This window comes from Salvelinus fontinalis, unplaced genomic scaffold (assembly GCF_029448725.1).
Source record: "Salvelinus fontinalis isolate EN_2023a unplaced genomic scaffold, ASM2944872v1 scaffold_1908, whole genome shotgun sequence".
Lineage (NCBI taxonomy): Eukaryota > Metazoa > Chordata > Actinopteri > Salmoniformes > Salmonidae > Salvelinus > Salvelinus fontinalis.
Genome location: NW_026602117.1, coordinates 7,014 through 19,302, shown reverse-complemented (window position 1 = coordinate 19,302; position 12,289 = coordinate 7,014). Strand labels below are relative to the sequence as shown.

At 41.7% G+C, this 12,289-nt stretch overlaps 1 protein-coding gene across 2 annotated transcripts; it reads right to left on the bottom strand.

Moving 5' to 3' along the window:
* Positions 1–3,336: 3,336 nt before the first annotated feature.
* Positions 3,337–9,264, bottom strand: LOC129850263 (uncharacterized). 2 transcript variants are annotated; one of them, XM_055916752.1, is made up of 6 exons: positions 9,177–9,264; positions 8,004–8,162; positions 7,604–7,771; positions 5,060–6,709; positions 4,855–4,933; positions 3,337–3,522 (listed from the first exon to the last, which is right to left on the bottom strand). In XM_055916752.1, the coding sequence occupies exons 2-6, from the start codon at positions 8,103–8,105 to the stop codon at positions 3,368–3,370; spliced, it is 2,154 nt and encodes a 717-aa protein (XP_055772727.1). In that variant the 5' UTR covers positions 8,106–8,162; positions 9,177–9,264; the 3' UTR covers positions 3,337–3,367. The 2 variants fall into 2 exon arrangements, with proteins under 2 accessions (XP_055772727.1, XP_055772726.1); XM_055916751.1 differs by lacking the exon at positions 9,177–9,264 and adding an exon at positions 8,756–8,843.
* Between the last annotated feature and the right edge of the window lie 3,025 nt (positions 9,265–12,289).

The window sequence follows — 12,289 nt, the reverse complement described above, 5'->3', positions numbered from 1 at the left end:
GTCGCCCCACAGACCTCCCGGTCGCGGCCGGCTGCGACAGAGCCTGGGCGCGAACCCAGAGACTCTGGTGGCGCAGCTAGCACTGCGATGCAGTGCTCTAGACCACTGCCCCACCCGGGAGGCCCCGAGTTTCAGAGATTTTTGAAGTTCGTTCCAGTCATTGGCAGCAGAGAACTGGAAGGAGAGGCGGCCAAAGGAGGAATTGGTTTTGGGGGTGACCAGAGAGATATACCTGCTGGAGCGCGTGCTACAGGTGGGTGCTGTTATGGTGACCAGCGAGCTGAGATAAGGGGGGACTTTACCTAGCAGGGTCTTGTAGATGACCTGGAGCCAGTGGGTTTGGCGACGAGTATGAAGCGAGGGCCAGCCAACGAGAGCGTACAGGTCGCAGTGGTGGGTAGTATATGGGGCTCTGGTGACAAAACGGATGGTACTGTGATAGACTGCATCCAATTTATTGAGTAGGGTATTGGAGGCTATTTTGTAAATGACATCGCCGAAGTCGAGGATCGGTAGGATGGTCAGTTTTAAGAGGGTATGTTTGGCAGCATGAGTGAAGGATTCTTTGTTGCAAAATAGGAAGCCAATTCTAGATTTAACTTTGGATTGGAGATGTTTGATGTGAGTCTGGAAGGAGAGTTTACAGTCTAACCAGACACCTAGGTATTTGTATTTGTATACGTATATATTTTTTCAAAACAGTAAATTGTCACATTTGTATTTGTATATATTTTTTCAAGACAGTAAATTGTCACAGTCCTACCAAATTTGACACTTTCCACAACCCTTATTCCTGTTGTGGTGTTTCACTCTTTTATGTGCAAAAAAAATAATAACTAGGAACCGCACCACGCCCTTCCCCCCACCCAAAACTAATGTCCATGGTTTTCAATAAAAAAATCTGGTCACTTATTTCTTAATTAGTTTATCATATTTCTTATTTTCATCTGAATTATTATTTCAGCCCAGATTTCTGAATATGTCTGCAATGTTATTACTGTTAGCTACATTTCCTTAGACAATTTGGGTTTGTAGCTTACACAATCAGTATCAGTGAGGTGTTAAGTGCAGCTACTTGAAAGGTCTGTACATGAGAGATGGAGTGGTGGATATGGCCATTTTTCACTGGGGAGACTTGCTGACACAAAAGTAGCTTGTGGCAGGTTAAGATTGGAAATTTGGACAGGTAACTAGTAACTAACGGATTACATTTAGAAAGTAACCCACCCAACCCTGGTAGTGAGAACCCAGCTGGCTGTATGGACGGGGACAGTATATCCCGAGAGAGCCATGTTTCCGTGAAACAGAGTATGTTACAATCCCTGATGTCTCTCTGGAAGGAGATCCTCGCCCTGAGCTAGTCTACTTTATTATCCAGACACTGAACATTTGCAAATAATATACTTGGAAGCGGTGGATGGTGTGCACGCCTCCTGACTCGGACTAGAAGTCCACTCCGAATACCTCTTCCCCGCCAGCTGTGTTTTGGAGCAGCCTCGGGAATAAATAAAATTCCTGGTCGTAATGCTGTTGAGTTACCGCCACTCTGAAACCAAAAGTTATTTCCGGCTGTATGTAATAACACAAAAATAATTCTGGCCTAATAATGTAAGGAATAACACACTGTAAATACTGCAAAGTTGCTTAGGAGCTAGAAGCAGAGCTGCCATATATGTATTCTATATATAGTCTAGCCATTTAGGATTATTCAAGATCCTGTTACTCTGCTGTGCCTGTTTCCCTGCCTGACACCATTTATCCTCATCGCAGTTACCGCTCTGTCTCTGGCTCCTGTCTCCTGTTCCACATCTCACCACCCAACTACCTTGCTCTGGATTTTACTCACCACCACTACCTTGGATTCCCCTCAGGACCTGTTTACCCTGTTCTACTCAGCCAACTCCAACCTCAGTCTCCACATCTGTTTTTTTTGCAACTCATCCGAGCTTCCCCGGATCTGCACTCCATATCTCCCTGTGTGACAATAAATATTTTGTTTCATTCATCCCTGTTTCCTCATCTGAGTCTGCTCCTGGGTTCCCCTGTGTCGCTCCGCTTTACATAAGTTGGAGTCATTAAAACTCGTTTTTCACGTGCACTTCACAAAATAGATGGCATCGTGAGGGGGGGAAATTATGTGGATATATTGAAGAAACATCAAGACATCAGTCAGGAAGTTAAAGCTTGGTCGCAATTGGGTATTCCAAATGGACAATAACCCCAAGCATACTTCCAAAGTTGTGGCAAAATGACTTAAAGACAACAAAGTCAAGGTATTGGATTGGCCATCACAAAGCCCTGATCTCAATCCTATAGAAAATATGTGGGCAGAACTGAAAAAGCGTGTGCGAGCAAGGAGGCCTACAAACCTGACTCATTTACACCTGCAATGTCAGGAGGAATGGGCCAAAATTCAGTCAACTTATTGTGAGAAGCTTTGGAAGGCCACCCAAAACTTTTGACCCAAGTTAAACAATTTAAAAGCAATGCTACCAAATACTAATTGAGTGTATGTAAACCCACTGGGAACGTGATGAAATAAATAAAAGCTGAAATAAATAATTCTCTCTACTATTATTGTGACATTTCACATTCTTAAAATAAAGTGGTGATCCTAACTGACCTAAGACAGGGAATTTTTACTAGGATTAAATGTCAGGAATTGTGAAAAACTGAGTTTAAATGTATTTGGCTAAGGTGTATGTTTTATTTTATTTATTTTACCGTTATTTTACCAGGTAAGTTGACTGAGAACACGTTCTCATTTGCAGCAACGACCTGGGGAATAGTTACAGGGGAGAGGAGGGGGATGAATGAGCCAATTGTAAACTGGGGATTATTAGGTGACCATGATGGTTTGAGGGCCAGATTGGGAATTTAGCCAGGACACCGGGGTTAACACCCCTACTCTTACGATAAGTGCCATGGGATCTTTAATGACCTCAGAGGGTCAGGACACCCGTTTAACGTCCCATCCGAAAGACGGCACCCTACACAGGGCAGTGTCCCCAATCACTGCCCTGGGGCATTGGGATATTTTTTAGACCAGAGGAAAGAGTGCCTCCTACTGGCCCTCCAACACCACTTCCAGCAGCATCTGGTCTCCCATCCAGGGACTGACCAGGACCAACCCTGCTTAGCTTCAGAAGCAAGCCAGCAGTGGTATGCAGGGTGGTATGTAAACATCAGACTTCAACTGTACCTAGAAGTGCACACTATTCTTATTTTTTTTAAATGTATTTTAAAAGTAAAAGTAATATAGTCAACTACACAACTTCTACTACTACACTTTATATTATCCAATAATATATAATGAAAAACACTCAACATGAAGAATTAATTTAATTATATTTATTTCAAATATAGATTAGGTGGTCTTCCTTTTATAGCAGGAAGTAAAGGGACTGGACAAGGCTTTTCCTATAGCTGAAAACATCCTGGAAATGAGCGAACGCTTCCTTGGTTTCTTCTTGGTGGAGCATACACTCTCTGTTCGGCAGGATTCTTGATCATTGACAATTGCTGAAAAACATAATGTAAACATAACATTTTCTTTAACTGACCCTAGTTAGTGCGAAGAATTAGTATTGCATTATTATTATTTGAATTGTAATATTCTACATAATTTAGAAATGTAGGGCGGCAGGTAGCCTTAGCAGTCTCAATCCGCCTATTTAACACAGAAGTGTTACATAGGCCCCCCCAGGGTTTAGACTGTTTAGTGCCAAAAAGAAGGGGTTAAAAACATGCAAAAAATAGATATACATATAAATATATATATATATTCGTCAACTTTCTTATATCTCTCAGATTTAGGACAGACACTTCAATTCCATGTAGTGAATCTGTTATTCAATGTGTTTGTATGGGCTAATAGCAGTAAGGCCGATACAAACCCCTCGGTCTAGACAGGGCTTAGACTCTTGTGGGTTAAAAGCATAATCATTACAAAGGTGCAACTCGTGCTGGAGACAATAAAAGGCCACGCTAAAATGTGCAGTTTTGTCACACAACACAATGCCACAGATGTCTCAGAGACAGAGGCTGGGAAAAATAGGAGCAAGGAAAAACGCTGGTTGTCTAGTTTTGAGGGAGCGTGCAATTGGCATGCTGACTGCAGGAATGTCCACCAGAGCTGTGGCCAGAGAATTGAATGTTTATTTCTTTACCATAAGCCGCCTTCAATGTCGTTTTAGAGAATTTGGCCACGTATATGGCGTCGTGTTGGCTGTAGGGTTATGGTGTGGGCAGGCATAAGCTACGGACAACGAACACAATTGCATTTTATCAATGGCAATTTGAATGCACAGAGATACCGTCACGAGATCCTTAGGCCCACTGTCGTGCCATTCGTCCGCCGCCATCACCTCATGTTTCAGCATGATAATGCATGGCCCCATGTCGCAAGGCCTGCATACTCACCAGACATGTCACCAATTTAGCATGTTTGTGATGCTCTGGATTGACGTGTACAACAGCGTGTTCCAGTTCCCATCAATATTCAACAACTTCACACAGCTATTGAAGAGGAGTGAGACAACATTCCACAATCAACAGTCAACAGCCTGATCAACTATATGCGAAGGAGAAGTGTCCCGCTGCATGAGGCAAATGGTGATCACACCAGATACTGACTGGTTTTCTGATCCACGCCCCTACCTTTTTATAAGGTATCTGTGATGAACAGATGCATATCTGTATTCCCAGTCATGTGAAATCCATAGATAAGGGCCTAATGAACGTATTTCAATTGACTGATTTCCTTATATGAACTGTAACTCAATAAAATCTTTGAAATTGTTGCATGTTGCGTTTATATTTTCGTTCAGTACACATTTGAGTGTATTGACTTACCTGTTTCACTGACGCCAGGGGTCTGGTTCTGGGAAGGTGTTGGAGTGCAGTGTTTCTTCTTGTTGACCTTCTTTGTACACTGGGTAACAAACAGTCATTTGTACAGTAGGAGAAATTGCACACAAAAGGTATCCGTGTTTACCATCATACTGTACGTAATGAATAAAAATCATCTTTATAATTTGTATTTTGATGACATCTGTACCTTTGGGTTAAGTCCACAGAGAGCGCTGAATCTTCCTCTCTTCTTGTCCTTTCTACCAGTTGTTGGAAGCCCAGAATTACCTACCTCGTCACTGCCAAGTGCATTGTGTGATGACAACTGGGTCATGGAGGGAGGTGAAGAGCTAGCCTCATTGCATTTAGTTAGTAGTTCCCTAGTTAATGATTTGACCAGGGCATCGTCAAATGCGTAATCCGTTGACTTCATTGCAACCTGGAGCATCTTCTCTGACCCGAATTCTTGAAGAAGCCCCTTGTAGACAGCCTTGAAAATCTTTTTGATTTTCAGATTCTGGGGGTAGGCTTGAGTTGGTTCAAGGCCTGAGGTGCCACAGAACTCAGACAGAATCCTCTTTGTGAGAACTCTTGATGTTTCACCAATGTCAGAGGATTCCCGTAATGTGATAGGGGTGATCATTGTCAGCAATCTAACAATCAGTAAAAGTACCAAAGAGGTGTAGTCATTGCTAGTGGAGTCAAATGATGCATGTGTATCAGAGTCCATGGCTGATGGAGTTGATGGATGCACAGAGACACTAGACATCTCCATATCTTTGTTGTCCATCTTGGATTCCATCTCTCCTAAAACTTGAATATCCACAGTTCCACCGTTGTGTGTGCTGCTGCCAGACAGAGAGGGTCTAGGCAATGATTTGGCACTAGACTGACGGCTAGGGGTCAGGGGAGCCGGTCTGTCAGAGTCAAGTGTTCCAGCATCAGTTGGGGACAACCCATTGATTATGTTCATCAACTCTGATAATTCTTCTGATGAATTGGAGGCCACAGAACAGGTATCCATGACCTGATTGACCATTATATTGGTGAAAAGGCTCTTTGTGTCACAGTAAACCGGTGAGGAACTAATGGAGATGGCAGAAGAGCTCGGGATAAGCCGGCTTGTGTCCTGCAGAGAACCATCAGAGACGATAGTTTGACAGAAATCTGATCCTTGTGATGGTGGAGGAAGCCAGAAGACAATCTGCTGTAGCAGACGTTTTATTGACTCCTCAGCAAAGGAGTACACAAGGTCAGATGGAAACTCTCTGGATTCTTCAGAAGCATTCAATCCTGTCTTCAGCTTCAAAAGAATAGAGTCAGACACGCTCTTGCCAGCTCGCACAAAAAGAGCCTGGGGGGTGTTGTGACTTTTTATGAGCTCATAAACTTTGTCAGTGAGCTCATGTGAGAAGTTCTGAAGACTGTCCCTGGGGCTGAGTCTCGCAAGTCTTCTTGTAAAAGAAGTGACATCATCTGCAGTGGCTATGTGTTCCGTATCTTCTCTTGGAATGACCTCCATAACAGTGTCAACTATGGCAGAGATGGTTTGCCTTGTGTAATTTGTTGACCCTTGTGAATGAGTTGAGGAGTCACTCATATCAATGACCGAACTCCTAATGATAGGACAATAGCTTTCAACAGGCCACTCATTGGGGACTGGAGTCCCTGGAAGAGAATTTGTAAAATCACTCTGGGACCCTCTGGTCATGGCAGAGGTGATGGACACGGAGGACTTTGAGGAGGATGGCCGGTGTATCTCGTGTCCATCAGTTCTCACCATGTCAACATCCTCCAACATGGAGCCCACGATGGAACGAGTCAAGAGGCCCTTCTCTGAGGTGCATTCCAGGTGAAGCTGGATGAGAGAATGCCAAGAGTGTGCAAAGCTGTCATTAAGGCAAAGGATGGCTACTTTGAAGAATCTCAAATATAAAATATATTTTGATTTGTTTAACACTTTTTTGGTATCTACATGATTCCATATGTGTTATTTCATAGTTTTAATGTCTTCACTATTATTCTACAATGTAGAAAATAGTAAAAATATAAGAAAACCCCTTTTGACTGGTAATATATATATATGGATGATTTACAAAGCCAGGCACATTTAACAATTAGGCTATTGATTATACACCTAATTAAGTTGGGTTTTCCTCTCTCCTCAATTTTCTTAGACAATTAGGCTAAGGCAAGGGCTGTGTCCCCGTCTCTGCTGCTGCTGCTGCTGCCTCTGCAGCATTGTTCTCAATCCCAATATGCTGGTTAACTATGCTATTATGCACATAGCAACATAGGGAAGGGCACCAATTCTACGGCGTACTGAAGATTATGTTTCAGAACCACAGACAGCGACCATATCCAACGCGGGAGAAAGCGCATTTGTTATAAAATAATATTTGATTTATTAGTGTTGCACCATTATTTTGACATAATATAACCGTATACATTTTCAGTATCACGTCTTAGCGTGATGGACTGTGCCATCCCTGTGGCCTCGGCAATGGATTAGTCAACTGAGACAGGCGCGAATCAGACAGGTGTCCATGTGCACCATGAAGAAAAAAAACTTTTGCGACTGCTCGACTTAAGAAATCCCAGTCAACTAACAGCCTATCGACCAAACTATCGACCAGTCGACCAAATGGGGTCAGCCCTAGATTTACTATTAGGAGATAAAAGGGTATTGTATGGGCTATAGACATGACAGATATCACAAATATCCACATCTCTGCTCAATCTATCCCCTTACCTTGACTGTATTTCTCTTCACGGCATCCTGCTCCATCTGAGGCAGGGGATCCTTCTTCACCTCTTCCTCATCTTCATCATTCTGATTATCAACAAAATCTCTCTCAGCTGCATCAGTATCAGTGCTCTGTTCAACTGTGGACCTGTTGGCACTGGTCCTCCTCTTGGTCTAAAAAGACAATACAGTCAATGACATGCTGTATGTTGCCGTTGCTGTACAGGCCTTTGAGAAGAGCTACAGTAAACAATTGGTGACTGAATATTAAGAGATGAAAGTCTGTTGTAAGGACAATTTACCCTTCAACCTCACAACAACATGTTGTATGGCATATTGGACATGTTTAGAGTGTGGACAGGTAAGACCCCAGATTTCCCTTTCTCTCTTCAATCTATTCTCTCACCTTAACTTTTCTCCTTGTCACAGCCTTCAGCTCGATCTGAGGCAGGGGATCCTTCACTTCAATATCTTCTGGATAGTTTAAACCCAGGATATCATTCTTCATTTTCTGGACTTGACCTCCCAAACTTTGATGATCACATGGATCATCTTCGTTTAAACTCTGATTGGAACAAATTAGACCATTATTTAACAATATACCACAGCTAAGAGCTGTTCGTACGCACGACACAACGCAGAGTTATTATAAACTGGTTACCAACTTAATTAGAAGAGTAAAGATATTTGTTTTGTCATACCCGTGGTATACGCTCTGATATACCACAGCTTTCAGCCAATCAGCATTCAGGGCTCGAACCACCCAGTTTATAATGGCCAGTATACTATGGCTAAGCGCTGTTCTTAGGCAAAACTTTCTGGATACAGCCCTTAGCCATGGTAAATTCATTTTTTGCTAACGGTTGTATTCATTTTGGGATCTATCGCATCCCACAGCTGTCCCAGACTATGTTTGGAATATTTATATCTCACACAGAATAGGTCAATTTTTGTACTATGGGGATAGTAGATTGACATAGGCTAATGCATTTGCTGTTCATTAGGCCTACTCATTTTGTTGGCTGATGAAAAGTAAATGTGGACAGTTCTTCCAATAGTGGTTCCAAATGTGGTTCCTGCCGCAGCATTAAAAAAAGACGGCGCAGCGGTTCCTGCACCACTGCATAGGCCTTCTCTGTTAACAATTCATAGGCTTACCTTATTATCCTCCATGGTTAAAGTCTATAGCTGGAGCCTATGTTCCCATCATGTAAAACTTTACCAAGTGATTACCAAAGAGGTAAACTAGCGCATTTTATACGGTAACTCAGCCAACGTCATAATGTGAATAAACTTTTACGTAATAAACAACTTCAGGGATGATCTGTCAATCAATGCGATCAGCGACGCAATACTGGAATCCCATACCACTAAAAAGACCACTCGAAACAATAAATACTGGTGTAATAGCTACGTTTCCGTTTTTCTGTACAATAATGTGATGAGACAACAAATAAATAAGTAAATGTAACAGTTGTTAAAGTACTGTGTGAATTTAACCAGGTTCATATAATATTATGTCATGTTGAATTGTTATTATGCACGCCTGCATCCTGGGAGGAGGGGGGTGTGTACTTACGTTATGTCCTGCGTGCTCAAATCATTTCGATGCACTATGATAGGCTTTTTCTGTCGTCTTCAGAAAAGTTTGATTTTTTAAGCACAATGTCATACACACAGTGTTTTGTTCATGAATAATGTTGTATATTTAGAGGTTACTCATACGTGGATGGTATTGTTAAGATGCACTTGTAGTTGTACTTTTTAGGATGATATCAACATTCTGAATTCAACACGTGGTTAATAGCTAGCTAAGGTATTAGCATGTGTATGTGTGAACGATGGCTAGCTCCTCGAATGATCCCAGTCCCTTGTATTGTGCATCCGTTGTAGAAAGAGGCGACGATTCGCAGAACATATGTGCTCTACACATGTTTGATTTTCTTTTGGATGCAGGTATGTGGTTTTATCTATGTAAAATATGTTATGTTTAATAAGGAGAGGCTGTACTAAATGTTGTATTCAAAAATCATCTTGATGCACTATGAGAGGAAGAGGCGACGATTCGCAGAACATATGTGCTCTACACATGTTTTCTTTTCTTTTGGATGCAGAGTGAATTCTGCTTGATTAAAACTATCTGATCTCCAAAGTCCACTTCTATAGTCTCAATCAACCACACACAACGCAGAGTTACAGCGGTGCAGTACAGCACCGGTTACATAAACAACAGCCGGCAACAATGATGAGCAATACATAACATTGTAAATGGCATGGATGCAAACTGGATCCCTGGCTAGCTACTGTGGCTAGCTAGCTAGCGCGTTAGCTAACTTGATACTGTATAGCTACAACACAAGTATTCTAATCTTGAGAGAAACGTAACGTTGGCTATTGTTGTCTGTGGTCCTGTAGCTCAGTTGGTACAGCATGGCGCTTGCATCGCAAGAATTATGGGTTCGATTCCCGGGAGCACCCATACGTAAAATGTATACGTGCATTGGCCATTGCTTTGTCGCGCAACGAACCATTGTTTATACAGACGACTCGTTGAGTAAGCTTCCGTACGTAGTCAGGCGTCCTTGAACAACCAACTCAAACGAAAATAACGATTCCACTTAACAGCGGCATATTCAGTATCTCTAGGAGTGATACTTAGCTGGACGAAGCAAGCATGATCGTAGCGAAGTCGCGTTGGGTAAAAGTTATTGCTAAAAGTCTTATACACAGAATCCGGGCAGGGGTGGAAAAGATACCCAATTGTCATACATGACAGTCATTTTCTATTAAGGTATCTTTACTTTTACTCAAGTTAAAGTCACCCAGTAAAATACTAGAGTAATAGTCTAAAAGTATTTGGTTTTAAATATACTTAAGTATCAAAAATGTAATTGGATAAAATATACTTATAATATAAACCTATAAATGATTTCAAATCCCTTATATTAAGCAAACCAGACGGCACCATATTGTTGTTTTTTAAATGTATGGATAGCCAGGGGCTCCAACACTAACATAATTGACAAATTAAGCAGATATACATTAGAATGTTGGATTAGAACATTGTGCAAGGTTATTGTCCATTGTGCCAATGAAGCTGTTCTTATGCTACACCCTCGGAGTGTGGTGTCAGGAAAATAACCTCACGCTCAATGTCAACAAAACAAAGGAGATGATCATGGACTTCAGGAAACAGCAGAGGGAGCACCCCCCTATCCACATCAACAGGACAGTAGTGGAGAAGTGGAAAGTTTTAAGTTCCTTGGCGTACACATCACGGACAAATTGAAATGGTCCACCCACACAGACTGCATGGTGAAGAAGGCACAACAGCGCCTCTTCAACCTCAGGAGGCTGAAGAAATTTGTCTTGTCACCAAAAACGGTCACAAAATTGTACAGATGCACAATCAAGAGCATTCTGTCAGGCTGTATCACCACCTGGTACAGCAACTGCACAACGCATCACCGGGGGAAAACTACCTGCCCTCCAGGACACTTACACCACCCGATGTCACAGGAAGCCAAAAAAGATCATCAAGGACAACAACCACCCGAGCCACTGCCTGTTCACACTGCTATCATCCAGAAGGCGAGGTCAGTACAGGTGCATCAAAGCTGGGACCGAGAGACTGAAAAACAGCTTCTATCTCAAGGCCATCAGACTGTTAAACAGTCATCACTAACATTGAGTGGCTGCTTCCAACATACTGACTCAATCTCTAGCCACTTTAATACTTAAAAATTGGATGTAATAAATGCATCACTAGTCACTTTAAACAATGCCACTTTATATAATGTTTACATACCCTACATTACTCATCTCATATGTATATACTGTACTCTATACCATTTACTGCATCTTGCCTATGCCGTTTGGCCATCGCTCATCCATATATTTATATGTACATATTCTTATTCATTCCTTTACACTTGTGTGTAAAAAGGTAGTTGTTGTGAAATTGTTAGCTTACTTGTTAGATATTACTGCACGGTCGGAACTAGAAGCACAAGCATTTCGCTACACTCGCATTAACATCTGCTAAACGTGTGTATGTGATTTGATTTGATTGAATGTTTTCCCCATAAAACCTACCACTGCTTTGATTTCTAATTTCATCAGTATTGGTTTATGCTGTGTTAAAATGTGTGTTTAAGCAATAAACAAATTAAAAAAGAAAAACTCTGGTTGTAAACTGACTGCAGTAGCTATGTTTTTGGTATCGCTCATGTCATACTGCGTGTCATTCCTCAACTGTCTGGATTTTACATTCATATTGGACCTCCACAAAACTGACACACTAAATCAACAAACTGTTTTTGTACGTATTCAAGTAGCGATTCATAACATACAAATACAATCAGTACATGGCTTTCCATTCATTTCTTAAACTCATTGGAAATGAAATGGAATTCAACTATGCTATAATCCCACTGAATCATGAATAACCCTCATTCAGATGATTTTATATGGTCCTTTACACACACCAGCTCCGTGGGAATATTGGATCCTGGCTAAAGGCACAAGTTCATTCAAAAAGTGTGAGACATCTAGGATGAGTTTTTGACAATATTAATAATGTCACCTGCCATATGTTTATGTACATGTGCAACTGGTTTCCTCCTATTTTCAGACTACTGATGCCAGACTAGTGTTTATCATGTGGCCACAGATACTCCCCTATTCTATCAG